At 48.3% G+C, this 27,964-nt stretch overlaps 1 protein-coding gene and 1 pseudogene across 3 annotated transcripts in view; both read left to right on the top strand.

The window, feature by feature from the left end:
* The window catches only part of LOC144137518 (roquin-2-like), a 92,225-nt gene extending 65,022 nt beyond the window's left edge, over positions 1-27,203 (top strand). For 2 of the 3 annotated variants that reach the window (XM_077669476.1, XM_077669475.1), the window contains exons 7-9: positions 13,562-13,751; positions 16,334-16,479; positions 25,320-27,184. In XM_077669476.1, the coding sequence (XP_077525602.1) occupies positions 13,562-13,751; positions 16,334-16,479; positions 25,320-25,448 (465 nt within the window). In that variant the 3' untranslated portion in view covers positions 25,449-27,184. Of the gene's footprint in view, positions 1-13,561; positions 13,752-16,333; positions 16,480-25,319 lie in introns of all 3 variants that reach the window. The other variant, XM_077669477.1, reaches the window with a different exon arrangement.
* LOC144174330 (uncharacterized) lies at positions 6,719-13,522 on the top strand (annotated as a pseudogene).
* Positions 27,204-27,964: the final 761 nt, after the last annotated feature.

Raw genomic sequence — 27,964 nt, 5'->3', positions numbered from 1 at the left:
ACCATAGTTTAGAAACAACTATACTGCAGTGGTTTTAGATGTAACGCATCTCATGCTCGCCCCTCTGTCCTTCCTGCGTCTGTCCGGCGTTGTCCGCACAGCTGCGCCTCTCCTCCTCTCCTCTCTCCGATAGCGAACACTCTCTCCCAAACAGCTGCGGGTTGGCGCAGCGCGCTCTCACTCCGTTGCTAGGCGCCGGTGGGCGGCGCTGCGCTCGGCGCTGCGCGCGCTGCGCATGTGCAGTACTCTCTCTCCGTGCTCTCCTCTCCTTCGGGTGCTGTGAATGTAAAGCGGCATGCCGCGCTCCGGTGGTCTCAGTCAACGGTCGTCCGTGCTACGCTTGCACTCTCTCGCAGTACTTGCTTGATGCAATTGCTTGACGATGCAATCTCGACGATTGCTTGATGCAATCGTCGAGCCCCTAACTGTGCACTTTACGGACTGCAAGGCACTCATTCTCGTCTGCAATAAAGACCGTACCTGAGCGTACGTGTACTGCATGTGCATTGCATGGTGAAAATGAAAAATTACGCCCAACTCCCCTTCGCGTGAGAATCCCTGCTATAAGCGTAATCAATACGATGGAAAACGCCAATGGAACCCCCCCCATGAGATGCGTTGCATCACACCATGGTTCCCGCGAGGGGAGGTGGGCGTAATTTTTTCCTTATTAAGTGTTGCATGGTAGCATCTAGGTATGTTCAAATTCATCTGCCATTGCGCACACCAATCTGAGACTTCAAACTAATCTGCTTGTATCACATGTGAATCGACACTCTTAACAGGATAGTAAAATACGCCAGAAAAAGACACGGTCCATGGACTGATTGCTGTGGCATGCCAGGCAGAACTTCAGTGGGTGATATGATCTGCCACTTATAACTACATGTTAAGCTTATGCTCAATGAGAATCTGTTTTTAAGCAGCCAGGATGCCCAACTAGGGATGCACAAAAGTGATAACTAATTCAACAGGAGGTTGTGTAGTACTATGTCAAACGCCCTCTTTAGGGGGGACGTGGCTTTCAAAATCAACTTTTTTATTATGTGGATTTCGATGAAAGTTGGCACAGCAACTGGAAATACTTCTGTCATAACACCATAAAAATTTCAAAGTAATATTTTGAAAACATTTTTATTTACAAAATTTTTTCTGTTCCGCTTGTACCGAGCTTGAGCGGCTTATAAAACTCGACAGAAAACTTGTTCAAAGTGCTTTGCATTCCCAAATGAATGGACAAGGTCGTGACAGTCTTAGAATTTTTTTTACAACACGTTTTTTTAGTTTTCATTTTTTATAGGTTTTTTAGAGGTTGATGTACAACAGGCATGCCGACTGTAAATGACTACTTGAATAAAAAAATCACAAAAAAGAAATCTGGAAAACCAAGAGTGTCACAACGTGAACAGTTCATCAAGGAATGTAATGCAAAAAACGGAATCAAAATAGACCAAGCGGTCATGAAGGAATCCCTGAAACAAGCGACACAGGTGGCAAAAAAAAAAAAAAAACGTTTTTGAGAAAACGGTGTCCGAGACAGTATACAGAGGCTGCGGGAAATGAGGATAGATGAAAATGGAACAGACAGCTTAGGAAGCGACCACAAGCGGTTTAGCTTGCACTTTGGAGGCGCAACCCAGACAAATGTAGAAATAGGTACAATAGGAGGAACTAATTTGAATAATGAGCAGTTGAAGATCATCGCTGATAGATTGGAAGATGAAATCAATAAATACCCAGGCAAAAATTGGGATTACGACGAAATGATTGCGTTCATAAAGGGTAAGATGAATGAAGCAAAGGAACGAAACCGATGGAAAGGGAAGAGAAAGCCGAGAAGCTGGTGGAATAAGGAAATAAAAGAGGCTATTGACCAGCGAAGAAAGGCGTCGAGAGAACATAGAGGAGCAAAAAGAACTGGTATGGAACCGGAGGTAGTGAAGGAGAAATGGAATATCTACCGTGGGAAAAAACTAGAAGTGCAGAAAATGGTGCAAGCAAAGATCAAGCAGAAAAGCGAACAATGGATGGCAGAAATACGGAAGAAGGACAAAAGCGCATCCAAGAAGTTTTGGAACCATGTAAAATCACTAAGCTCAAAAAACGATAACCATCAAAAATTCCTGATTGATGAAAAGGGGGAACATTTAGGAGGAGAGCACGTGTTGGCGCATATTCATCGAGTGATTAGTGAGAAGTTTAGGACAATAGTGGTAGGGAAACCAGCACCGATAACATCAGCGCCACAGAAGACTGCGAAAAGGGAAATAAGTTTGAGCAACCTTGATTGAAAAAAAACAGAGCAAAAGGTTTCCCCTCAGACAGCAGTGGGCCCGGACGGAATACCAACGCAACTGATAAACCTGCTTGGACCTAAAAGCAAGGAATCGTTTATGAGGGCAGTAGATAAGGTGATAGAAACCAAACAAATACCAGAGGACTGGTTAGAAAGTAGGATGAATTTAATATATAAAGGCAGATGAGACAAAGCCAGTATTGATTCATACAGACCACTCACAGTAACGTCAGTGGTGTATAGATTCGTAATGCAGGCGATAAAATCAGAAATTCAAGCATGGATGGAAGAAAATGAAATACTTGGGGAACTGCAGAATGGATTTAGACAAGACAGGCGACTGGATGACAATTTGTTCGTGATAACGCAATGCATTGAAATTGTGAAAGCACAGAATAGACCACTATGGATTATGTTCTTGGACATTAAAGGGGCATATGACAACGTAAACAGAGAACGGCTGTGGAGAATGCTGAAACTCCAGGGATTAGATGACAAGTTAGTACAGTTCCTTATAGCAATCTATAAAGACAGTAGAGTGCACCTTACTTGGGAAGGACAGAAATGCGCCCAGCAGGTTAACATCCATCGGGGACTGAAACAGGGATGCCCTTTGAGCCCAATACTGTTCATGCTTTACATGGCAGGGTTAGAAAAGAAACTGGAAGAAAGTCAAGTAGGGTTTAGCCTAACCCATATGCTGCAAGGCAAAGTGGTACAACAGCACATTCCGGGAATGTTATACGCAGACGACATTGTTCTTTTAGCTGATAACCAAACCGATATGCAGTGGCTAATAAATATTAGCGGCCAGGAAGCCACCGACCTCGGGTTAGATTTCAGTGCAGAAAAATCTGGAATAATGGTTTTCAATGACGCTATCACTGATGTAGTGTCTATCCAGCAAGGTGAATTACCTAGAGTGAAGGAATATAAATATTTGGGAGTGTGGATAAACGAAAAGGATAACTACTTAAGAACTCACGAAGAGCAACTTATGGTTAAGGGAAAGCGAAACGCAGCTATAATGAACCATAGAGCTCTGTGGGGGTATAACAAATATGTAGTAAGAGGAATGTGGAAAGGAGTAATGGTTCCGGGTCTCACGTTTGCGAATGCTGTACTCTGCCTAAAATCAGACGTTCTATCAGGCCTTGAAGTAAACCAGAGAACGGTAGGACGTTTGGCCTTAGGCGCGCATGGAAAAACAACTAACGAAGCAGTTCAGAGAGATATGGGCTGGGCATCATTTGAAGTTAGAGAAGCTCAGAGTAAAATATGCTTTGAGATGAGGTTGAGGGCAATGGATCAACGAAGGTGGGCAGCTAAGGTTTTTAGGTACCTATACTTGAAAAGCGTGGACACGCAGTGGTTAAGAAAGACTAGAAGGCTAACGATGAAATACGGAAAGAACAGTGGAGAATCCAAAACAGCCAAGGTAACCAAAAAGAGGCAAGGCAGATTGAAACGAATAAATGGAGAGAAAAAATGGAAGGTAAAACGTCGTTAGAGATGTACAGGGCTGAGAAATTGAACATTAGAAAGGAAAATTTCTACGATAATTCCAAGGGCAGTGCTTTGCTTTTTGTGGCTAGAGCAGGTTGCCTGCGAACTAAGAGTTTTGTGGGGAAGTATTCACAAAATGATGGGGTATGCGTGGTCTGCGGAAAAGAAACAGAAACTATGCGGCACATAGTGTTAGAATGTGAGGGTATCCATCCAAAGCTACATGAAGGGAATATTGGGCTTCCAGAAGCCTTAGGATTTAAGGGTATCAGAGAGGAAGTTAACTTCAAGGCTGTCGAGGGGAGGAAAAGAAGATTAGAATGCTGGTGGACGAAAAGCAGAGGGGAATATTGCCTAGGACAGTTACCACCTGTAACAGGGAAAAGAAAGTATTTCGGGCCTAATAAGCTTTCGTGCCTGCCCTAAGCAGCGCTAGTATTAAACCAAGAGTGTAAAACATGGTTATATTAGTCCTTTTTGGTAAGATGACATGTCATCACCCCGCTTCAAAGGGGAGACCAATAGCAATCATCATCATCATCATCATCGGTTTCCGAAGTTGCAACATACTAGTTTCACTTATCAAAAGTCCTCAGGTTTGTAGCCTTTCGTGTCCTTTTGAACATAGGGCTTCTGGAAGGCCTTGCCTTGAAATTGGAGTGCCTTTTACAGCCTTTTTCTTTCCACAAAACATCATTTACAGCTCCTCTGTGAAGAGTACATAGCCCAGTTTGCAGACCAAATTGAGGGGAAGATGGCTTTCAATGCAAAGTAGGTTAGCTGGTTGGCTGTATCACACTGGACAACTTCCCTTTGCACTGTTGTCACCATAGCAACAAGTGAAGCCCTCTTTTTTTTTTACTTAAATTTGAAAATGACTCTTGGCTTCTTTTATGTTTTATTACTTTGCCTGGGGCAGCAACTTAGTACTCATAGGTGCAGGTGTTCATTGCCAAAAGTTTGCATACCACAAGGATGCAAATGAGCTACTTTGAAGCTTGGTATAATATTCCGCACAACTCCAACTTCAATGCAGGGGCATTTTTTTACTAGTTTTGACATTCAAGGCATCCAATATTTTTTTTCTAAACAGCCAGTATGTGCCTTAAGCCATAGATGTATGCATCGGTATCAATAATTTCCCTAAAAAATTAACTGTTAAATGCTGCGACAGTAAGGTACATTTTTAACGCAGAGAACATATTTTTATTCCTATATTCCTAACTCAAATCTGTTTGCATGATTATTAGAAGTGCATAAAAAACTTTGCGGAAGAAAGGTAATATGGCTTGCGCACATGACATCTCACGCTTACCGTGACATATCGTGCTTTTATTATCCCTGATATGGCTGGTCTGGTCGCTTTTAAGATTAAATCTAATGTCGCAGGCATTAATTGCAACTACTGGCGTTTAATCGTAACTGGTTGCGTTGTCAGGTGTTGCACCTATGCGCAGCGGCTATGTCGTGCGCGCCGCAGCGTTTGACGCATCGACCGTTTCTTTCCCAAGGCTAGCGAGCCCACAGTCAAACATAGCAATAACTAAGCGTGTAAACATCGCAAATCCGACTAAAAGTCACTTCGCGAACCACTATCACAAGCCGCACACCGCTTGTCACCCTCTGGGGTCTGGCGGCGGTAGAGTCACGTGCACCACGAAGCGTTCGATGGCCACACAACTTCCCGTAATCTGGCTCGTGATCTCGGGCATTCCCATCATGATAATGTCCGTGTTGAATACCACAGACTGAACAGAAACTTGGCCGACCGAAGCAGCAAAAATGAGCTCAGAAACGAGCACTTCACAGTTCAGGTTGCCACCATCTTGCGTTGCCACCGCGACACCCAATCGGGAAGGTCGTTTTAGCGCGCCGCGACCGGAGGTCCAATAGCTCTTCAGCATCTATTCTAGTTCCGTTTGTGCGTCGTTTTTTTTCTGCCGTTTGTGTGTTTGTGAATGAACGAAGATAAGAGACGAGCAAAACTGGAAAGACGATCGCGCGGCACACCGAACGATATCAAAAATGCTGCGCCGGTGGCATCGTTGCGGAGATACAGCGCTCCGAAAATTGCCGTATTTTCGCCCTTTTGCGCTGATATTTTGTCACCACCCCTGGCAAAACTATTTTTTATTCAGGGTGTGTAGCGGTCCTTGAAACCCTTGAAAACCCTGGAATTTGAAAATAGCTTTTTCAAGGTTTTGAAAACCCTGGAATTTTTTTAGCTCCTTAAATTTCCTTGAATTTCATCAATAGGCTTCTGTTCAGCCAGTTTTTAGCAGATGCCTCTTGAACGCCTGGCCACTATCTACTGGAGCCAACAAGACATCCAATCCAGTCCACTCCTGTAGCTACTGCGCAGTACGACAGTCTAGCGTGGTTGCAGCGGCAGCAACGACCGAAGCTAAGCCTACCCTATCAGTGTTGTGGGAAACATGGTGTGTGGATAGTCCAAGTCGTCTTCTGCAGCTGCAGTATGCCGGGAAAATGTAACTTCCAGCACGCGTGGTTAAGCAGTTCTGCTTATAAAGAGTAGATTTCTCCGGACACATCGAACTCTCATTGAGCTAAGTGCAAGGTGTGTGCAAAAACATTCGACGTGTCGTCAATGGGGGAGCCTGCCCTCAAAAGTCACATGAAAAGCACAAAGCACGTGGAGAATATGACAGCAACCACAGCGCATAGTACTGTGCGGAACCACTTCACAGCTGTTGATAAGCAACGCATCGAGCCAACTCCTTCAAGTTCAACGTCGTCTGATGTGAGCAGCCTGTGCAAAGCTCACGAGAGTGTGATCGACGGGGAGATACTGTGGACCCTGGAAATGGTCACGCCGCGCTACTCCCACAAATTGTCAGCACATACAGGGGACCTTTTCAAGAAAATGTTCCCGGATAGGGAAATCGCTAAGGCATTTTCCTGCGGTGAAAGGTAATCTGCATACGTGGTGTGCCATGGTCTCAGACCGTTTTTTCTCTCGCGCCTACAATGCGAATTGGAGCAGTCTGATGGTTACACCGTTCTGTTCGACGAGTCTTTGAACGACTACCTGCAGAGGAAACAAATGGACAGTCATGTGCAGTACTGGAGCACAATGCCTGAGCGGGTAACCACGAGGCTTTACACGTCGGTGTTCATGGGACATTCAACTGCCGAAGACCTTCAAGAGAAGCTTCTGGGTGCCCTAGAAGATTTGCCGCTGGCAAGAGCTGTCCAGCTGTCAATGGATGGCCCCAACGTAAACCTGAAGTGTTTTAGAGGAATGCAGGAATACCTGCAGCAGAACCATCAAGTTCAGTGTTTGGACCTGGGCACTTTCGGACTTCATACCATACATAACGTGTACAAGGCGGGCGTTGTTGCCAGTAAGTGGGGCCTAGAGAATCTCCTTTCAAGCCTCAGTGCCATTTTTCATGATGCGCCAGTGCGAAGGGAAGACTTCTCTACTGTGACAGGCCAAGTGACATTTCCTCTCAACTTCGCTGCTCATCGCTGGGTAGGAAATGTTCCCGTCATCGAACGTGCCATTACCCTGTGGGGCGGCGTGCAAAAGTACGTCGCGTGTGCAAAAAAGAAAGAGGTGAACTTGCTGAAGTGTGCATTGTTCATCCAGCTCGGTGACTTTTGCCAGGACCCACTGCTGTTGGCCAAACTGAAGTTTGCTCTGGGCATCGCGGTGATTCTAAAACCATTCCTCACGGAATATGAGCTGGACAAACCACTGGTGTTCTTTTTGAAAAGAGATCTTGAGTGCCTCGTGAGGAAGCTTCTTGCGAGATTCGTGAAGTGCTCGGTGCTATCCGCATCCACAGGAGTTGTCGGCATGCTAAAGATGGACGTTGCGGACCCAAATAACCATGTATCATCAGACAAAGTTGATATTTGGCACTCTGCTGAACAAGTACTCAACGCTGCGAAGGTGAGCGCCAAAGATATATTTGCCTTTAGGATGGAATGCCAACAGTTCCTCGTAAGCACAACCAAGAAGATTCTGGAGAAGAGCCCGCTGACATACCATCTTGTTAGGAACCTGTCGTCGCTTGATCCCCGTCAAATGGCCTCAAAGCCGGATGACTGCCTTGCAGGCTTCAGGAAGGTCCTAGACGCACTTATTGCAGTTGGTTGATTGGGTGAGCATGAGCGCGATTCTGTCCTTGGGGAATACACAGAACTTCTGCAAGAGAAGAAACACAACCTGCGGCAGCTTGACAAACACTCTCTTGGCCTAGACAAGTTCTACCTTGAGCTGTTGAAGGGTGACTCATCCTACATGCACTTGTGGAAGGTTATCCGGCTTCTTTGGGAACTTAAACTCCACTGTTTGAAAATAGGCCCCTTTTGTGTGTGTGTGTGTGCAATGTGTCTAAATTGTGAGATGAATCAGCAAAAGGGTTGTTGAAATCAGCAGGAAACAGTGCAATGAAACCTGCATTAATGAAAAATGTGCTTGCATTTTCTTCCTTGCGGTAAAATATGTGCTTCCATGCTGTGAAAGATGGTGTTGTGTTTTTCTACGATCTCAAAAAAATGTTATCTTAAGTCCTTGAAAATCCTTAATTGGGGCCTTGAAAGTCCTTAAAAACCCCTGAATTTTTTCCTTCATGGTCGCTATGAACCCTGTTTATTACACTTTGCGATGCTTTTCACCGGAAAAACTTTGCAGACGCTTAGAATAGGAAACATAAAAGCTGAATATGCGGCGTTCAAAAAAAAAAAAAAAAACGATTTGGTCATTTTTTTTGAAGTTGAAAGCTGCGCCCCCTTAAAATCTAGAAAATCTGTGTCTCCCTGCTGGTCCTGGTCAAAACAGAAGGCAACTGAGGTGTGTCACACACGATAAGCCAGAGCAAAAACCATGGTGCACTGGCAAAAAGAGATAATTACTGTATTTTCCGATGTATAAGTCGCAGTTTTTTTTTCTGAAATTTTCATTGGTTCTTTTGGTTGGTTGGTGGCTGCACATGGTCCGCGCTTGAAAAGGTGCCTGTGCGCTGCGTGATGTCAGCGCACAGGCACAGCTCTACAGCTCTGAGACAGCTCTATGGTCTAAATGAATGAATTATCTGTTACCAAGACGGAGGAAGAAGGCTTCGATGGTTTTGCCTAAATGCAGTCTGTAAGTACATGCCATCTGTGTGTATCAATAAACCATTTTTGTGAAGTTAGTTATGTCTAGACTTTGGATGGTATATGCACATGTCTAGCACTGCTTACCGGGGGATGCGTTCAGAGGCGGCGGCGGCTGTAACCATGTACGTTCGCCGAACTTTCTAATGAACTGATCTTTTACGGGTTTACCTGATTAACAATTGCGTTTTGTACACACTTATACACTGGTGCGACTTATACAGTTGAACCCCGCTACAACGAACTCCGCTTCAGCGAAATTTCCGCTTCAACGAAATATTTCCAATTCCCCGTCAGCTAGCCATAGAAGTCAATGCAACAAAGTCCTCGCCACAACGAATCATTTGTCAGGCTTGCTTTCGCTTCAACGAAATTTTCGATGATTTGGGCTGGGTTTGAATAATTATTTTACAATAAAATAAGCATAGCGCCAGCTATCTGCAACTTTTTATACATTCGGGACCCTTAGTTTTACCGAAAACATGCACGGTGCACTCACACCGCCACCCAAAACAAAAAAAACTCAGGTGGATGCCACTGGGCATCCTCGATTTACCAGTCTTGGACGGTCCGTGGGAGTCCGAGGACTGCGTTCGGACCGGAACTCCCATAGGAATACATAGGAAAATCGAGCGCCGGATCGCGTCTCGGGCAGTCTGCGGACGATCCGGGATCGATAATCGAGGAGGCCCATTGTTTGATGGTGATAACGATGTGGCTGGCCGTCTTTACATGAGGCACTGGCCCGGTTCAACAAGGTGGAGCTGCAGCCAATCTATATCCACCCGGCACGGTGGCTCAGTGGCTAAGGCGTTGCGCTGTGGAGCACGAGGTCGCGGGATTGAGTCCCGGCCGCTGCGGCTGCTTTTCTGATGGAGGCGAAAAGCAAAAACGCCCGTGTGTACGAGATTTCGGCGCATGTTAAAGGTCCCCAGGTGGTCAAAATTAATCCGGAGCCCTCCACTACGGCGCGCCTTATCGCCTGCATTGCGTCGGCACGTTAAAACCTACAATCAATCAATCAATCAATCAATCAATCAATCCGTGTCCAGTTGAAATCGCACGAATGTGCCCCGCTGCTGGCGCGGCGCCGTTATGTATGCGTTGTGAGCAGCTGTCCTTGCCGTTTTCCTTCTACCATTCTTCATAGCCAAGAGCAAAAAATCATGTTTGCGTGCTTGGTCTTGAAGCCAAGTCATCCTATTTTTGTCGCGAGCGTGCGATCATGTTAAATGCAAGCGCGCGCGTCTTGCCTGCCAAGGTCAGTAGCTGCCGTGCCCTGTCAGAGGGTAAGATAACGGCACTGCTCCTGCCACAAGCGAGAGGGGGGCTTCCGACGCCTAGCAGCTATCTGCAAGTAATCGGCTCGGTGGACACGCCTTGTTGTACAGCAATACGTTTTGCGCCTGCATTTCTTCACCCCCCTCCGTAACGCGTTCTTTGCGTGCAGTGAAAAAACATAACCATTGGTATGTTTGTTATTCGAATAAACATGACATTATTGCGCATCACTCCTTTTTATAAACATTGTATTATGCTGCCAATGATGCGGAATCATACAGGGCTATTTTTCTGGCCTTTCCGTGGTGTGTTGGGGCAGATTTCGCCTCAACGAAATTTTTCGCACATCCCGTCAATTTCGTTGCAGTGGGATTCGACTGTATCTGTTTTTTGTTTTGTTTTTTTGCAAAAACTTCCGTTTGAGGAGGGTGCGACTTATACAAAAGTGCAACTTATAGACTGGAAAATACGGTACCTTCAAGGTGTTTTGTGATTGAGTGCTAAATATGCTCAAGTGTCTTACGACAAACTGAAGTTAAAGGTGCTGGTCTGTATTTGCATACCTGATTCCAATACGACACTGGCCATTTGACGCAAGCAACGGTGTCTTACGTGGCCATTTTTGTCGAGCGAGCACTGTTTCAATGATCGATTATTTACTCCCAGAACAAAAACAAGCAAGGTTTAAATACGGTCAAAAACAAACCAAAGGCTTGCCACGGTATGGTGCCGCCATCTAGGTCCAGGCAATGTAAAGAAACGCGGGAACGCCACCGTAGGGTACCTGGAAGCCAGCACCGCTGTACAGGGTGGAGACACCCTTTGAACGGTCCCGTGCCGCCGCAATTGGGCCAACGGGCTCAACGCATTGTTCTTTTCATTTCTCACGAGACCTAGCAACGCGAAACAGATAAGATGATTCAAACTTCGCCAGTAAACCGCCTTGCGCCGATAATTTTAGCACGGTTTTGACAATGATATGCTGCGGCAGCGAGCGAGCGACCAAAAATGGCGGCGCCAGCGTATACATGTCTCTACCCTGTACGGCGGACGCGTGAATCAAAGCACTCTAGGCTGCAGAGCGGTAGGTTCCTGTGATGTTATTGCAGACCCCGAAATTGAACGATTTAGCGGGAAAATCAAAATTTTAACTTAAATTAATTTCTCAGTGTATAAAGCATCGTTTGTATCCGGACCAGCGCTGGGGGTAGTATAAAACATAAAAGCTTTCGAATAAAACGAACTTGCATTTTCTCTTCATGGCTCCTTTAAAATGTGATTAGCATACCTGCCAACTCTTCCGAATTTTCCGTAAAATGTACGAATTTCGACCACTCTTACGATGTTACGAATTTGCCCTTAATTTTACGGAAAATATTTTGATTTTCAAAAAAAAAAAAGAGAATATCTATTAAAACGACAATGTGCCACCTTGCGCCGCCATGAAAGGGCAATATGTACTCTTGTTATCATCATCAGCAGAAGCTGCGACTTTGTCGCCTTCTCGGGGTGGGCTACGCATCCATGTGTGGAATTCGCTTCCACCTCGACCAGCCTGTTTAGAGCATGTCGTTCGGGGGCCGGTTAGGACCTCCGTGTTCACGTCGCTCTTCGTATGACTGCCGCAACCAATGCACTACGACCTGTGGCATGACCGCGGTAGGTGCTTCGCAGTGCAATGACGCGAAGCCGCGACAATACCGTACCGTGTTTGTAAAATCGTACACGACAGAATTTGCTCCTCCTGCCTTGTTGCTCATTACTCTTCAAGACTTGCGAATTTCACTTATGGTTGCGAAAGCGTGAGAACGCTTGGCACAGAACGTTAATCCTTTTAAACGTGTGAAAAATTAATGTGCTGCCCCCTCCCCCCTCCCCCCCCTCCCCCCCCCCCCCCCCCCCGGACTGTGGGTTTTACGAATTTCCAAGTCGCCAGGTTGGCAGGTATGGATTAGAGATGCCATCAGGGCTATGTGCAGAGTGAGGATTTAGATTACAGAGGGACATCGCACCTTGCTCAGTAATAATAATGTCATTCCTATCTGGCAGTTGTGGAAGCGAATGAGACGCAAAAGTAGAATATTGAGCTGAAAACAAGGCAGGGAAATTTCCAAGAAAGCACTTGGCTTTAGTGAGGTTATTTTGAAGTAATTCACGAGATCACATGCTGTTGTGCCATCCGGGATGGCATCTGGGAATGCTGATAGCCCTCAATTCTCTGTCGAGGCACTCAGTGCCGCCATTGTCGTTGGTGTCCGAACAGCCCTCATCTGGAGCCACAAAAAAAAAAAGCCCGCTTTGTGGAAGCACTGTGGTTTGCTTGACATCATTCCAGGCACCAGTCAGCATCTCAGTAGCTCTAAGAAGATAAACCTTCCTCTGCAAAAGTTGTCTATATCCAGCCTTGAAGGTTTCTGTAGTGCTTGTTGGGAGGCCTCACCGTAGTGTTGGGTCTCCGAGCTGACAGTGTAGCTCCATTCGATTCAGACGCGATTCCCTGCAACGCCTGCACCGTTGCACGGTGCGCTGCACCAAAGCGCCCGATTCGCCGCTGCAGGAATGGTGCCGTGCACCGCGTTGCTCGATTGCTCATGGTGCTGCAGCGGTGCCGCCGCGGTGCAGAGAACCGCTGCACCTGCTACGGAGGAGGTGCAGCGATTCAGTGCTGTGAGCGTTGGGGCATTGTGGGTTGGCAGGCGGCTTCCGGCAGTTGCGGCGACCGCGTGAAAATGTCCATCCAGCTAGAAGATACACGGGACGAACATAGCGTTGCCGCGGATGCGTACGACGCAACCCAGATGGCCGTAAACATCCAATTGTAGAGGACGACAGGCGAGGATGATTAGCAGACGACTATGCCTGCACCTCGCTCGATTGCAAACACGCAGGGGCGCTCCTGACGGTGCAGCCGTGATGCATGGCACCGCGGAACCACGCTGCTGCACTGCACCGGCACCACAGAACTTTCTCTGCAATGTTGGCGTGCACCCCTTCTGAATCGAATGGAGCTTGTGATGGGCTGCACGATTGTCCAGAAGAGATTTATTGGCCGGGCTTCTTTTGCTCGGCATTCCATGCCCAGAGCCAAGCCGGGAGCAGGTGAACCAGGAGGCCTCTCGCATTGTTGATTGGTGCTCTGCTGTTGCTGATAAATCAGCAAAAGTGTGCAAGAGCCGTTCATATTTTCGGCTGTTGGAAATATGCAATAATTGGATGTATCTCGGAGTGAGTGTACTTTGCCTCAAGTCCTCTCCGTTGTTGCAGAAGAGGCACTCGCCGATTCGTATCGTCCATTGCCACAGCCGCAACTAAGCCCAGTGGACGCCCGCGAACTGTGCCTGTTGGCCGCAGGTGACCTCCCGGCAGCCGCAGGAGTTGACGAGCCCCACGGCCGCCTTGCGCCTCCCCCTGGCTTCGGCTGCGGCGGCACCCTCGCTCTTCGCAGCACCGCTGGCCGGGGTGGGCCAGTTGCTGCAGCCCGTTGCCCGGTCCACGGCCACTGACCCCCAGCAGGCGGCGGCGCTCCTCACGTCGGCCACCGGTACGTCCAAAGGGGAGCGCTCCTCAGCAGGGGATTCTTCTCGGCTCGTAACTACAGCAACAGCTGCGCTGGGAGAGTAGTGCAAAGCTTTGCTCCATAAGGTTGTGGCTTCTGCGAGACCTTCGGAAGCGAAAGACAGACTTTGTTGTAGCAGAACCCTGCAACTGCCCTGCTTCAAGAGCCTTCTCACTGATTGTAGAATCGCATATTTTCCATGGTGCTGTGGAAAACCAGTGCTCTTGTAAGGGCCAAACAAAGTTGCCTCAGGTTTTTTTAGGTCAAGTATGTTGCTTAAGTTTTTCTTGTTAAATTAAAACCTTGCTAGAAACTGTGCATTTATAGGTGCGTGCTCATTTTCGGGGCTGTGACGACATTTAACAGTGAAGATGTATATGGCTAGGGATCTGTGTATTTTTCTTCCTGGTGAGCAAATGCAGTGCCAGCAAATATACCTTCCGACAAAGCCATCTTTATCACAAATGCGCAGCAGTAAACGGCTGTAACTCTTGTTTTATCAAAACCACAGGACAAAGCTACATGTGGGCTATGAGGCACACCACAGTGGAGGGCCCGGACGTGCTTAATAACTGGCGCCGAAATCTTGACGCGCGAGCGTTTCTTTGCCTCTATCAGAAAAATGGCCACCAAAGTTGTAAATGTTGCAGATTTGCTGCCAACATGTAGTACAGCCAGAGCATGGTTACGGAAAACGACTGTGATTCCCATTTTATCAAAACTATACCGAAGCAAGGTTATGTGGCAATCAGCTAAGACGACTCTGTCATTGTGGTGACGTAGTTACTTTTCCTAATTATGCATAGTTGACAGTGAAGTTGTAAAGGTTGTAGAATTCCCGTCTGCTGTCAATACCTCTACGGGGGAAAAACAGATTTTAGCCCCGTGTTGGTCTGCTGGGATGATGATACTCTGTCTTTCTGGGTTTGGTCAAACCACTACCATTACCAAATGATGAGAAAGATAATTCTGTAACAATTTGTGTGTGTGATACGGCTTCTGGTTATTCACCTCGTTCAACAGTGGAGTAACTCCTAATTTATTTTTAATTTTTGATGCGAGCAGAACCTTGGTAGAACCTGTGGATGTATATCTGCTGTGTGCTGCATTTTTTCTCCACCCCTTACCCCTTTGCTTGGCACAAGTTTCTGACAGCATGGTTGTGTGCATGTGGGGCCTTTAAATCTGCTCCTGGCCTTGCCAGTGAAAAGGTTGGAGATGGCACAACAGGGCACGTCTAGAGCTCTGGTCGTTCACAGGATCTATTTCCCCCCACGGAAGTCATTGTAGGGCGTCTCCATTGCAGGGCTTCTCTAGCAACCCTTGGCTCAAGCGTCAATTCAAAGGGGACCACATTGGTACTTGGGATAATATTGAACGTAGCTGACGAGCTGCAAAACATTCCCTCCAACGCAGAGCAATGTCAGAAGGGAAAGGTGTGGCTGGATAGGTACATACTTCTCACGAAGAATACACATTGCACAAAGGACAGGCACTAACCTTCAACAAAGTACCTATACACTCGTTCGACGCAGTCAAAAGTTTCTGCTTGTTTTGCCTTTGCCTTGTCCTTCGACCTTTCCACACTGTGCATTCTTTGTGGAAGCAGAGCAGCTGTTTCGAGCATGTTTCTCAAAAAAAGCTACATAGAAAATTGGACTCATTACTGGCACATTTTGCAAAGGCATGAGTCAAATTTGGCACAAATGTCAAATCCCATCCAACGCCGAAATTGCTGGTAGCACTTGTATTGTGGAAACTCCATTTTACAAAAACTGATTTTGATGTTTCTTCCATTTTACGATCCCTCAGTAGGCGCTGATTATGGACCACGGAATACGTCGTAATGGTGGCTTGCTTGTCGATTTGGTTTGCAGTGCACTCTTACCACTTCCAGTGCTATTAGATTTGCTTTCAAATGTTGACAAGTTAGGACTGGCAGCTTGCTTTGCTGCTGGGCACAGAGTTTCAGAGTTACTGCCCTGTTGGCTATCCTCATGCAGCCACTAGTGTAGCTCTTTTGGGGGGGGGGGGGGGGGGGGGGGGGGGTACCGGCTGCCATGAGGGTCACAGCACGAAAATGGACTACGGACAGAGAGGGGTAATGCACTGATTTGTGGTCCTTCTCTCTGGCCGTTGTCATGCTGTGAGCATTCGTCGCATGTGGGGGCCCATAGCTGTACCTGCCGGGTGTCCGCTTAACACTTATATATGTATTTCTACTTGGCATAAGTGCAGGAGCACACAGGTGTGTCAAGTCTGGACTGCCCAAATGATCTTTTTTATCGCTGAAGGCAAAGATGTGTTAAAGCAAGTGTGATTGAAAATACTCGTATCTGTTCACAGTCTGTGTTTGTTAATTCCTTTTGAATATGTTCCACTCAGCCTCTAGTTCAGGGTTCTTGCAAACCAAGCTGCCAATGCTCCTTAAGAAAATAGGCAACAAACAGAGGTGACCAATTGCGCTGCTGGGAGGAGCTACGGTGCACACGAGCATGTTTGTGTGCAGGGGGGGGGGGGCACACTGCTGCTCTGCGGTGCACTACAAGGGCGCCTGTGCCGTGCAGACGTGCTGGCGGCCACCCGGTGGACCCGGATTCCCGGAGGGGAGGCGGAGGAGCCGCCGCCGCCCCTCGTGGTCCCCGTCAAGTCGCCCTTTCTGCTTCCTCCGCTGCTCCCGGCGGCCCTGGCTGCTGCGGCACCTCCGACCAGGGTACGGCCCAGTGCAGGGAAGCGCCTCTGGGGAATGCCATCAGGAACGCAGCTTGTTCGGGGGCAGCGTCACAGCCGCATAGGGACAGGGCTCTGCAGCATGTAACTGTAGCGAGTCCTGTGTCCTAGCCCAGAGAAATGCTTTCGCTCTCATCTCACATGAATGTGCTTAGGGGAGGAGCAGAAAAGGGGGAGGTGCCTTAAAGGCCAACTGCACTCAAATTTCACCTCGTCCAAATTTATTTTTAATGCATAGTAAGCACCCCCAAATCAGCTGGGACACAAGTGGTAGCCCTGTGAAATGCCTCGTTAATCAGTCGGAAGCGTTTTAAAAAGCTCCGCCACAGACCACGCTACACCTGCCGGCGGATCGTGTAAACAGCCGTGACGCACCTGTTACGTTCCAGCCGATGGGGGCTTCTTCCTCTGGCCAGCCACACAATTGGAGAACCGGTCAAGCTCTTCTGCACACGGTTCACCCATTCGCGGCCCCGTGCATGCGTAGAGCTTGCGCACAGACTTGCTCCCAAGCTGGTGACCGTCCGGCTGCTCGCTAGACGGCTGCGACATCACTGCAATGGCCGTGCTCTCCTCGGTTTCGGTTTCAAAACCGCTGATTTTTGCTGACCGCTTGCGGCGTCCATGCGCGTATTTCAGCTGTTTTATTTCGCATGTTGCTTTATTTTTAAGCAGACTATACGGAAATAGGGTTTTCAAGCAGTCGAAATTTTGAGTGCAGTTGGCCTTTCAGAGGGGCTGACTGGTCTTAGTGCTATTTTTTTTTATTATTATTTATAAACCAATGTTAATGAAACTGCACAGCATTATGAGTTTTTTGTGGTGGTTTCAAATCTGCAATTAGATTTTTGCAAAATGATTATTCTTGAGGTACAATGGTTAATTTCTATTATTTTGGGTCACAATTACAAAATAACCGTGCCATACAGAATAGAAATTACCCCGTGGCTAGGCAGACAAATGACTAAAAATACAATGTTGGAAGAACCGTTTTAATTTGGCTATGTTTGGTCATTTTACAACACACTGAACTTCACTCCTCCCGTGCTGTGCCAGAAATGGCTCACAGGTGGTGTCAATTGAACACAGTAACTTTCCAGAGCCTCCATTTGAAAACTTTGTTTCCAGCATTGTATTCTCCACACATTTAGGTATCAGAAGCAAAAAAAAATCAGTTGTACCTTGTGGGGACCAGGTTTTTCTTACGGCGACCTATCTCGCACTCGAGACGGCCACTGAACGCCACCATGGACTGCCGACCGGCGTAGCGGCAGAGAACAGCAAGGAACACACGCGACGCCACGAAACGGTCAAACTTGCGTTTATTGGCGCTCCACCAATAACGCGGCTGACTCCTCGTTCGTCCTGACCCAGCCGTCTGGCGAGGATCAGGAGGCAGGCGCAATGGGGCAGACAAAGGAAGGGGAAAGCCGGAGCTCCGGTACTCGCGTCTGTGGTGCCCGCCCGCTGCAACCCAAAGAGGGCCTTCCTTGTCCCGCGAGCCCCGACCGGCCCTCCGCGCCCCCGACAAGCCGGTCACGTGAGAAGGGACTGCTGCGCCACCGCCGCGACACGCCTGCGCCGCGGTGGGGAGAGGGCGCGAGAAGAGAGGGAACCCCCCTTCTCGCCCCGGCAACTGGCGGCGAGGAATGGGAAAAGCGCCGGGACTCCGTGTTTCCCACAACCTGCTCTGGGTGCCGAGATATCCGTGGGCAAAATGCTAGCTTCACATTGCAAGAAAAGTGCCGTTTCACCATCAAACTCTGCGTGAACTGAGCTGTAGAGTGCACTTTAAAATGTTATTCACAATAAAATATGGTGCGCTTTTGGTGGGGATATTTGCAGACTGATAGGATATTTGCAGGCTGCGGATGCCAAAAACGCCTTATTTCAGAAAACGATTTTTTGACCGTTTTCTGTGGGGAAATGTGGGAAAAAGGAAACATTTTCTGTGGAGGAAATGTGCACACAGTTGGGGATTTGTGGCTCGTTAGTGGAACTGTATTTCCTGTTGGTTGAAGTACGGTCTTTCAGTGTACCAATTGGGGACACCTTGGGTGTCTCTGCATGCATGGCGCATTGCGGCCACTGCAGATTGCAGTGCACACACTGTCTCTGTTGTACAGTCCAAATGCCCCATGTTACAGTTGCAGTCATCGGCAGTGCTTAAGCCCTGAGAACTGCAGACATGTCAATAGGGCTTTTCGAAACTCTCGTCAAGTTGCACAAGTTTGGGCCAATTGCTTCTTGGCAGCATATTGCAAGGGCAGAAAGCAGAATTTAATTACATGCATTTTTTGCAAACAAATTTCAGTCTTTTTTTATGTATGTGTAGTCTATATTGTGGGCAACTTTTGGCAGGAACGAAAGTGTCCACAACTTCGAGGCACATTTGTTTATCCATGATGCGAAAGTGCCCTTAGATTTGTGGGGAATGTGGCTGTCCGCGATCCCGACTCGGTACGCGGCAGCGCTCGAAGGGCCTCGCGGCTTGCGCGGGATTGCGCAACAAGACGGTAAGAACGTGGCCTCGGCACGGCCACGGCAAGAATAGAGGGGTTCGTTTGCGCGTCGCGAGATGGCGCCACCGGCGCGCGCGGAGTGGCTTCGGCGGAGAGGCTGCGGAGAGCGAGGACTTCAACTGCGGCGGTCGGCGGCGGTGGGCGGCCGCTCCTAGCGAGGACGACGAGACGGCGGCGGCGGGCGGCCGCTCCGAGCGAGGACGAGACGACGAGACGGCGGCGGCGGAGCAACCTAGCGCCTTCTCCTTCGAGCCTGGACCGACCATCGTTCACCGGTAGCGGCGGAGTCAAACGACTCCGGCCGCTCGAGCAACGTGGGACCCGTCGACAACGCCGCAGACGGGAGCGCGAGGGTGGTTTGGAGAATAAACCACCCCAGACGATTACCGCCCGTTGTCCTTGCCTCTTGCCTGCCTCCCCATGCCGGCGCTGTCTACACGGCAGCCGCGTGTGGAGGATCGTCGGAGTATGACCCACACCACAGATTACAGGCAGGGATTGTAGCTCATTGTATTAGAGTGGCATGAATGTATGAAACTTTTGAATATCATAGCAAGTAATGGGGTTTGGGTTTGGATTGAACAACACTGTTTGGATACACAAATAGATACTTGTTTCAGTGGACTTGGACACACGGAATTAGTCGAATCCGACTATAATGAATTTGATGGGAAGTGCAAAAAATTGCGTTACAGTGAAAATTTGTTGAGGCGAAATCTGCCGCAACATACCACGGAAGGGCAACAAAAATAGTCCTGTATATTATCCGCATCATTGGCCCCAAAGGAGTGACGTGCAGTTACACCGTGTTTATTGATAAAACATACCAATGGTTGTGTTTCTTTACCTTCACATAAAGAGCGCGTTACCGGGGTAACGTGCGGTGCAGAAGTGCCTTGAATGTGTGCAAAGCTACAGATGGTTGGCGTTACGCCTATTTTATCGTAAAGTAAATGCTTAACCCCAGCCCCACTGAGTGAAAATTTCATTGAAGCGAGAACAAGCCAGACAGAGGTTTCGTTATGGCGAGGAGTTTGTTGCATTGACTTCTATGGCTTGCTGACAGGGAATTGGGAATAATTGGTTGAAGCGTAAATTTCATTGAAGTGGAGTTTGTTGTGGCGGGGCCCGACTGTATACCTTATTTTAAACGCAGTGTTTAGAGTTACGTTCGACGGAACCCAGAATTGAAAACTAAAGTTATATGTCCGACGGAAGTTTAGGCCAATGTTTTGAGTTACGTCCGGCATAACGTAAAGCACAAAAAGAAATTACAGCTAACGGCAGCTACTGTGACGCTCTAAACGTGTAATCTATACGCAACATTATTTTAGAGTTATAGCAGATCGGAAAAGCAGGTCCGGTACAGTAACGTCTACCGTCTGGACGCCACCGCGCATGCGCAGAACCCTACTGTAAACCGGAGCGACTTGGCCGGACGGTACCGAGATGCACTGTGTCCGTCGTTCCATAGCGGACGGCCGCTTTAGAAGAGTTTGACAGACGTACACTTGGCTCGCGCCTAGTCGAACGGATTGTAAATATGAGATTGTTTAAGAAAAATGAGGTTGCAACAAGTGAAATCCGCGCGATTCTGACAGCTCAAGCAGCAAGCGAAACCCGGTCCCGACCCAACTGCCGTGGCTTGTGTCATCGAGCGACGCATGTACGATAGCTTCTTTTAGGTTAAATAAGGGCGATACGGCTACATAATTAGTATTAACAGCGACATGGGGCCCGTCTACAAATCGGCGGGTGAGGAACAGGCGGTGTCAGTGCGAGGGACTCTCATATACAACGAAAAACTAGAAGCAGCCAGCCGTATGTATTGAGAGCCCAGCTTGACCTGCTGGCGCTATCTGTTGAGATGCAGTAGAGGTAAAATGCCTGCTTCATGTTCACGCAGTCGCTAGTTCAAATCTCTGTAAGGGCGTTGGATATGTACTTTATTTAATACTGCCTTTAGCGCTTTTAATAACTGAAAACTAATACTTCAGCACAGGAAACGCCACAGACTCACGAAGAATTGCCAAACGACGTACAACCCAAGTCGCTCCCAGTCATGGTAGCATGACAGGTAGTTACGGTCTGCTATAACTTTTAAAATGAGCTTTCCCGGTACGGTCCGGTAACAAGTACTGCGTACCGTACCAGAACCGTTTTTCCAATCTGCTATACAGTCTAATCCCGCTACAACGAAGTCCGCTTCAACGAAATTTCCGCTTCAACGAAATATTTCCATTTCCCCGTCAGCTAGCCATAGAAGTCAATGCAACAAAGTCCTCACCACAACGAACCATTTGTCTGGCTTGCTTTCGCTTCAACTAAATTTTCGATGAATTGGGCTGGGTTTGAACAATTATTTTACAATAAAATAAGCATAGCACCAGCTATCTGTAACTTTTTAAACATTCAGGACGCTTAGTTTCACCGAAAACATGCGCGGTGCGCCCACACCGCCACCCAAAACAAAACAACAAAAAAAACTCATAGGCGGACGCCATTGTTTGATGGTGATAACGATGTGGCTGGCCGTCTTTACATAAGGCACAGGCCCGGTTCGCCAAGCCGGAGCTACAGCCAATCTGTATCCAATTAAAATCGCACGAATGTGCTCCGCTGCTGGTGCGGCACCGTCATGTATGCGTTGTGACTCGTGAGCAGCTGTCCTTGCTGTTTTCCTTCTACCATTCTTCATAGCCAAGAGCAAAAATCATGTTTGCGTGTTTGGTCTTGAAGCCAAGTCATCCTATCTTAGTCGCGAGCGCGCAGTCATGTTTAATGCAAGCGCGTGCGTCTTGCCTGCCAAGGTCAGTAGCTGCCCTGCCCTGTCAGAGGATAAGATAACGGCACTGCTCCTGCCTCAAGCGAGAGGGGGCCTTCCCACAGCCTAGCAGCTATCTGCAAGTAATCAGCTCGGTGGGCCCGCCTTGTGCCCACACAGATAACCATTGGTATGTTTGTTATCCGAATAAACATGACGTTATTGCGCGTCACTCCTTTTTCTAAACATTGTTTTTTTGCTGCCAATGATGCGGAAACATACGGGACTATTTTTCGGGCCTTTCCGTGGTGTGTTGGAGCGGATTTCGGCTCAACGAATTTTCGCTTCAACGAAATTTTTCGCGCGTCCCGTCAATTTCGTTGTAGCGGGATTCGACTGTAACTAGTATAACGTGGACTAGTACAGAAAAATTTGAATCTTAATTAAAAAAAAACTCCATCAACCCAGCTGGGATTGGAACCCAGATCGCTGTGTGCTCCTGGCCACTCGACCGACGGGGAACCGGCGCTGTCGAACATGTTGCCTATGATTTACTGATTCTGAACCGGTTTGGCCGTAAAGCAGCAATATTTATGTTTTCGAATTTGACGTCATGTATCATACAAGCAACCATTTCAATAATTGGCCCACTCGATTTACCAGTCCTGGACGACCCGCAGGCAGTCCGAGGGCTGCGTTCGGACCGGAAGTCCCATAGGAATACATGGGAGAATCAAGTGTCGGATCGTCTCAGGCAGCCCGCGGATGATCCAGGGCTGATAATCGAGGAACCTCAATGCTGTGTATGGATTACACATATAGAGAGTCACGGTATTTGGTGCCGTTAGCTGCAACATTTTTTTGTGCTTTACGTTACGCCGGACGTAACTCAAAACATTGGCCTAAGTCAGACGAGGACTCCTTTTTAATGTAACTTTAGTTTTTAATTTTGGGTTACGTTGGACGTAACTCTAGTTTTCAATTCTGAGTTCCGTCAGACGTAACTCTAGAAACTGGCTTAAAGTTCCGTCGGACGTAACTCTAGTTTCCAATTTTGGGTTCCGTCGGACGTAACTGACACTGCGTATTTTAAAAACAGGAAAGTGCTGGCTAAAAGCATATGGAAAATGTATCTTTGGGTAGATGTAAAATGCATCCAGTAGCATCACTCAAGGTGAAATAAAATTGGTTTGAGGGCATTGTGATGACAACAAAAATTTTTAGTGTTGTGCAAATACCCAAATACATTCAAACACCGCAATAATGAAATCCTGCGAGTACGAAATTCCCATGGCAACGAAATATTTTCGGATCCCTGGATTGTCCATAGAAGACCATGTATTTCATATCTCGCAGCAACAAAACGCTTTTGGTCTCTCCTCAACGAAATTCTCTGCAAGTCCGCTCAACATTTTATCTACCAATTTGAGGCTAAATGCCCAACCACACGCATGTGTAAAACCGACGTACTCGCGCAACGACGTAAACCGGCGTAAGCGCGTAAGGAACTGGCGTACATCGGCGTACGCCGAATGCATTGGTACGCGCTTGTTACGCCCAAGTCAGAGCCCGCCAGACATCGATGCAAACTTTCTGGCGCACGGTGTTGATGTAGACCTCTGGCGGTGATGTTACGGCGGTCAGGTCGCATAACAAGACAGCGAGTTGATAAATGAGCTAACTTCACTATTAATTATGCGTTAAAACGAAGTAATTTGTAAAATACGGAGGCCAAACAACCGGACAAAACACACGAAGCAACGAGCAAGTATGGGAGCAAGGCAGTTTACGCCAAATGTAGCGGAGAGTTTTGTGCCTGCCATGTATGCATACTAATCCTCAACGTTTTTTAATGTCCCAAGAACTGTTTTAGTTGCTCAGAACTGTATTAAATATACATATTTTTGTTAGAATAGGCAATATTTGATTTTTTTTATTAAAAATGTAGTTGAACTGGCCGCCACAAAGCTGGGTCAGGAGTAGTCGAGCCACAGTGCGCGGCGCATTGGTTTACGCGCGCGTTGCGGCAATATGTGGTTACTCGCCCTCTCCGACATCATCGGTCAGCGTAAAGGCAGCGGCGTATGTTGCCGCAGATGTACGTCGTTGCGCGAGTGCGTCGATTTTACGCGTGCATGTGGTTGCTGTTTAACAGTGTCAGAAAAATGCTGAAATGCATGTTTTACAATCTCAAACTGCATAAACTTCCGCCACAGTGTGCGTCCATGGCTGCCGCCATATTAGTTTACATGAAGGACCGTGCAACAGGCAGCCACAGAGGCAGCCTCACAGTGACACCACCAGGGGGCGACACGGTGACTCACGGGCCACGGCCCTGCACGGCCGTGGCACGGCACGTCCTTTAATGAGGCCACGGCACGGTCTTTGGCTTGGGCTACGCTAGCTGGCTACCACTGAACAGCACATGTGTGTTCGTTGCACGTGTGCCAATTAGCATGTTTCCTCTCAAACAAAGGCGGAAGTTTTTATCGCTACAAGATATAGGGCAGCCATCATTGCCCAAGTCGGTGGCCCGAGTGGAAGAAAGGAAGATAACGCCAACGGAACCGCCTGCAGCTCGCTCTACCATTTTGAAAAGCAGGGACGCCACTTTTTAATGGCACACGTGCGCAAAACAAAACAGTGACGGCTGTGGCCTTTCTGGACGTCAGCGAAGCGGTGCTCACTTAGTTTTGTGGGCAGCATTGGAACAATGAAGTGCCTCTGTCGGGCAAAGTTTGTCAACAGAGGAAGCTGGACTTTGCTGACATTCTCGGGCATACTGGGTGCCTAGATCAAGGAGTAAAACGTGCAGAGAAGGCGAACCCGTGGGATGTTTTGGATGCGTTTGACACGATTTGGTCATTCTTAGGCGCGTACGATGACCAGCAATGAACCACTTTTCGTAGTGTGAGAGCTGAGCTGGGAAGTTGCTGCAAGTAAAAAAAAAACTCGCGAAATAATATAACTGATTTTTGGAATTAAATTTTTGGTTTGCGGGCAGTTTTTTTTTTTGTTTGTTTGTTTTCTTCTCATGGCAACAAACTTCCCCCAAAAGTAAATTTTTTGGCTTTCCCCAGTAGTTTCGTTATTGTGGGGTTTGAGTGTACATGCTGAAGCACAGTTGCGAAATTGTAAATTTCGGCTCTCTCATTGGAAGTTGCAAAATTAAATTTGCTTTGATTAAAAAATATTTGAACAAAATTGATATTTGCTTTGAAACCAAAAATCACCATTTGCACACCCCTAGTTCCTCCGTTTAGTGGTGCGTTGTAGTGATAATAGTTTTTGGGAGACAGGCATGCGTCAGGAGGTGCCCGTGGCACGTAATCCTGGGACCCAGGGGCCCCCCCCTTAGAGGTCATCCAGCCTATCTAGTGTGCGGCCACTGCAGCATGCGTGGGGAACAACATGAGGGCTTTTTGTGCCCCTGTGTGCAGGCTGGCTAGGTGCCTGATGGGCATCGCCAGTTGGGGCGCTGGAATGGATGAGTGCAAGGGAGCGTGCATCGCTTAGCCTCCCTGGTGTGTGTTGCAGGGCAGCGAATCATGGGCCGGCCAGCCGCAGGTTCCCACCTCGGTGGGCCCCTGGCTGCTGAACCAGCTGGAAGAGCCCGCCTGTGCCGACGCCTGCTGGACCCACCAGCCACCGCCGGGAGGACACTGAGGCCAAACCGCTGTGGCGGGGAGAGGGTTGCATCGAGAAATGCACAGCCGTGGGGGGAGCTGTGGCTTGTCTCTGGGAAAGAGAACTGTCCTCCCAAAGCCCCATTCTGCGTCTGTGGGGCTGCACGTGGCTTGAGCACGTGCAACAAGTGCTGTGGATGTATGCCTGAACGGTGTGAAAACGGTGCCACCCGCGTGTTGAAAAAATTTGCCTCCACCTTTCCCTCTTACGGCCATGCCACTGCAGGCAGAGGGGGCAAGGTAGAGCATTGCCAGGAGAGCTTTTGTGGCGGAGTCCCTCCACCCAGCCCCTTCAGAAATGTTGTTTTTACGGAGCAGAAATTTGAGGGTTGCATTTGGTGGAGCTTGCGGAGCAGGGCCACTCCACTTCGGCTGTTCTGGCGTGGCCTCCCTGATGAAACCCCACTAAACTGGCACTGGCAGCCCCTTGTGCAGTGGAACAGGAACCAAGGAAAATGATATGATCAGAACTATGCAAGTGGGACCAAGCCGTCGTCACCCGCCAGGCAGGAGCACACCGACAGTCGGGAAAGCGTGCCAGGCATTGTTTGATTTCTGTGAAATCGTGGCTTCTTCAGCCTGGTGGCTGCTGTACTTCTCGGTGCAGAGAAGACCTGCACACAGTGCCGTAGTAGGCCCTCGGACGGGCCACAGGCGCTGCTGCTGCAGTGCCAGCTTCTAATTTTGATCAAAACACCCCCAGTTGTGGTGGTGATTAGAATTAGCAGGCTGTCTTTAGCTCTTGTTGTTGTTGTTGTGTGTGGCAATGGTAGCTTTTAGTGAAGCGTGCTGTTTTTGGTGAAAGGTGATGTGCAAACGGTGTTTGTTTTTGTGCTTTGGTATTGTTGGCTTCCTCTGTCTTGTGATAACGTTAAGCACTGCAAGTTCTGCTCCGGGCTCTTGCAAGCATCCGGTCTTTAGATTCTAAGCTTGCCTCCTCCGGGTGGGTGTGCCGATATTGCCTGCCCTAGTGCTTGCACCGTACTACCCACAGCAGTTATGATATACGAGTCCATTGTGCTGCCTTATCTGGCACGAGTGATTACAGGGGGTGCCCCCTCGGGAATTCCTCCCTCACCGCCAATGCGTGTCGGGCACTCGCTGTCGGGCTGCGGTCACTGGGCCGTCCTGTGCCCCACATTGCCTTTGTCAAGAGGCGCCACTGGTGATGGCAGTTGCTGGCCTGAGTGTTCACAACTGTGCGGGAAAGTAGGCCTAACAGGTCCATTTGTTGTTCTCTGAGAGTGCACCACTGTCAACAACGGTTCACTTTTTATTTAGCTCTACATTTGCTCACCCGTGGCGTCAGTCCAGTTGTGCTCGTAGTGCGCATCAATCTTTGCCATTGCCAACAAGTGCTCGAGGTGGAGCCTGTTTTCTCTTCTCTTTTTAGTGCGGGCATGTTGCGGTGAAATGTGTGCTACTGTAGTACAACCGAGAAGGGTGCTTTGCGAGTGTTGCATGCACTCGAAAGGCCTGCGTGTTCCTCAAGGTCACTGTGGACAAATTCGCCTGGCATGCAACGCCCCCGGATGCCAGGCGAATTTTCCAGAGTGTCCTGGCACCAGCGAGAAGGTGTTGTTGTTCAATGCGCTTTTGCCCTGTTTGTGGACCTTGCCACCAAGCGCCCATTGCCGAGCCCCTTTGTACACACTGCGAGAACGTGGTTACTGTTGACGGCGTAATAAAAGGCTCCATTTAGCTTGCGTGTGTTTTGTTGTGCACACAAGGGACCACTTGTTGAACTAACCAAGGTGAATGCGTCTCTTGGCTTCTTGCATTGGGCCATGACTCCTATTTTCATGAAGCAACAGTACAAATCTGAGTGGCAAAGACCATGCTCTGAAAATTCGCTTGTAACTGCCCGTTGGTGAAATAGGTAGCTGAGCCAGACTTGAGCACAGTTGTTGACAGGTGAGGTTCAAGACTGGACGCTTGGATAAAAACCTTGCCCCAGCAGTAGCTATGATTGTATCAATTCTGTAAGAGTGGCTCTACTCGTGGGAGAACACATTGCACCACAGCACATGAGTGTCTGTTGCAAGCATAGGAGCCAGGCGGGGGTCATTTTGCGGCCCTCTAATGGTTTTGTGCTGCTTTGGGGGCCTCTGCCACTGCTGCCTAGGTCTGCAGTGCTTCTTGGCCAGCCAGATTTAGGGAAAACCTGTAAGGTGGGAGCAGTATTGCTACAAAGGTGGAGGAGGAGGTAGCCTTTATTGTGGCAGGAAGACTCTACGTTAAGTGGGAGAGGAAACATGTACGACTATACTGTGTGCTGGCTGTCTGGTTGCATTTCAAGTGAATGTAGAATTTCTCTTTGCTATGCTTGTTGGTGTGTGTGTAGGCTGTTTCAGCTCTTCTTGGAAAGCGGATCTGGCAACAACAGACTTCCAGTTACAACAGCTCCATTTCTACTGGTTTGTTTGCTACCTATGCGTTTTAATTAAGTGGAGTCCACTCCACAAATAACGTACCTGGCTGACTATCGGCTATAAC

Source organism: Haemaphysalis longicornis, unplaced genomic scaffold (genome assembly GCF_048455015.1).
Source record: "Haemaphysalis longicornis isolate Haplotype H1 unplaced genomic scaffold, Haemaphysalis longicornis Haplotype H1 scaffold_1, whole genome shotgun sequence".
NCBI classification, from domain to species: Eukaryota; Metazoa; Arthropoda; class Arachnida; order Ixodida; family Ixodidae; genus Haemaphysalis; species Haemaphysalis longicornis.
This window is presented reverse-complemented; position numbering and strand designations above follow the sequence as displayed.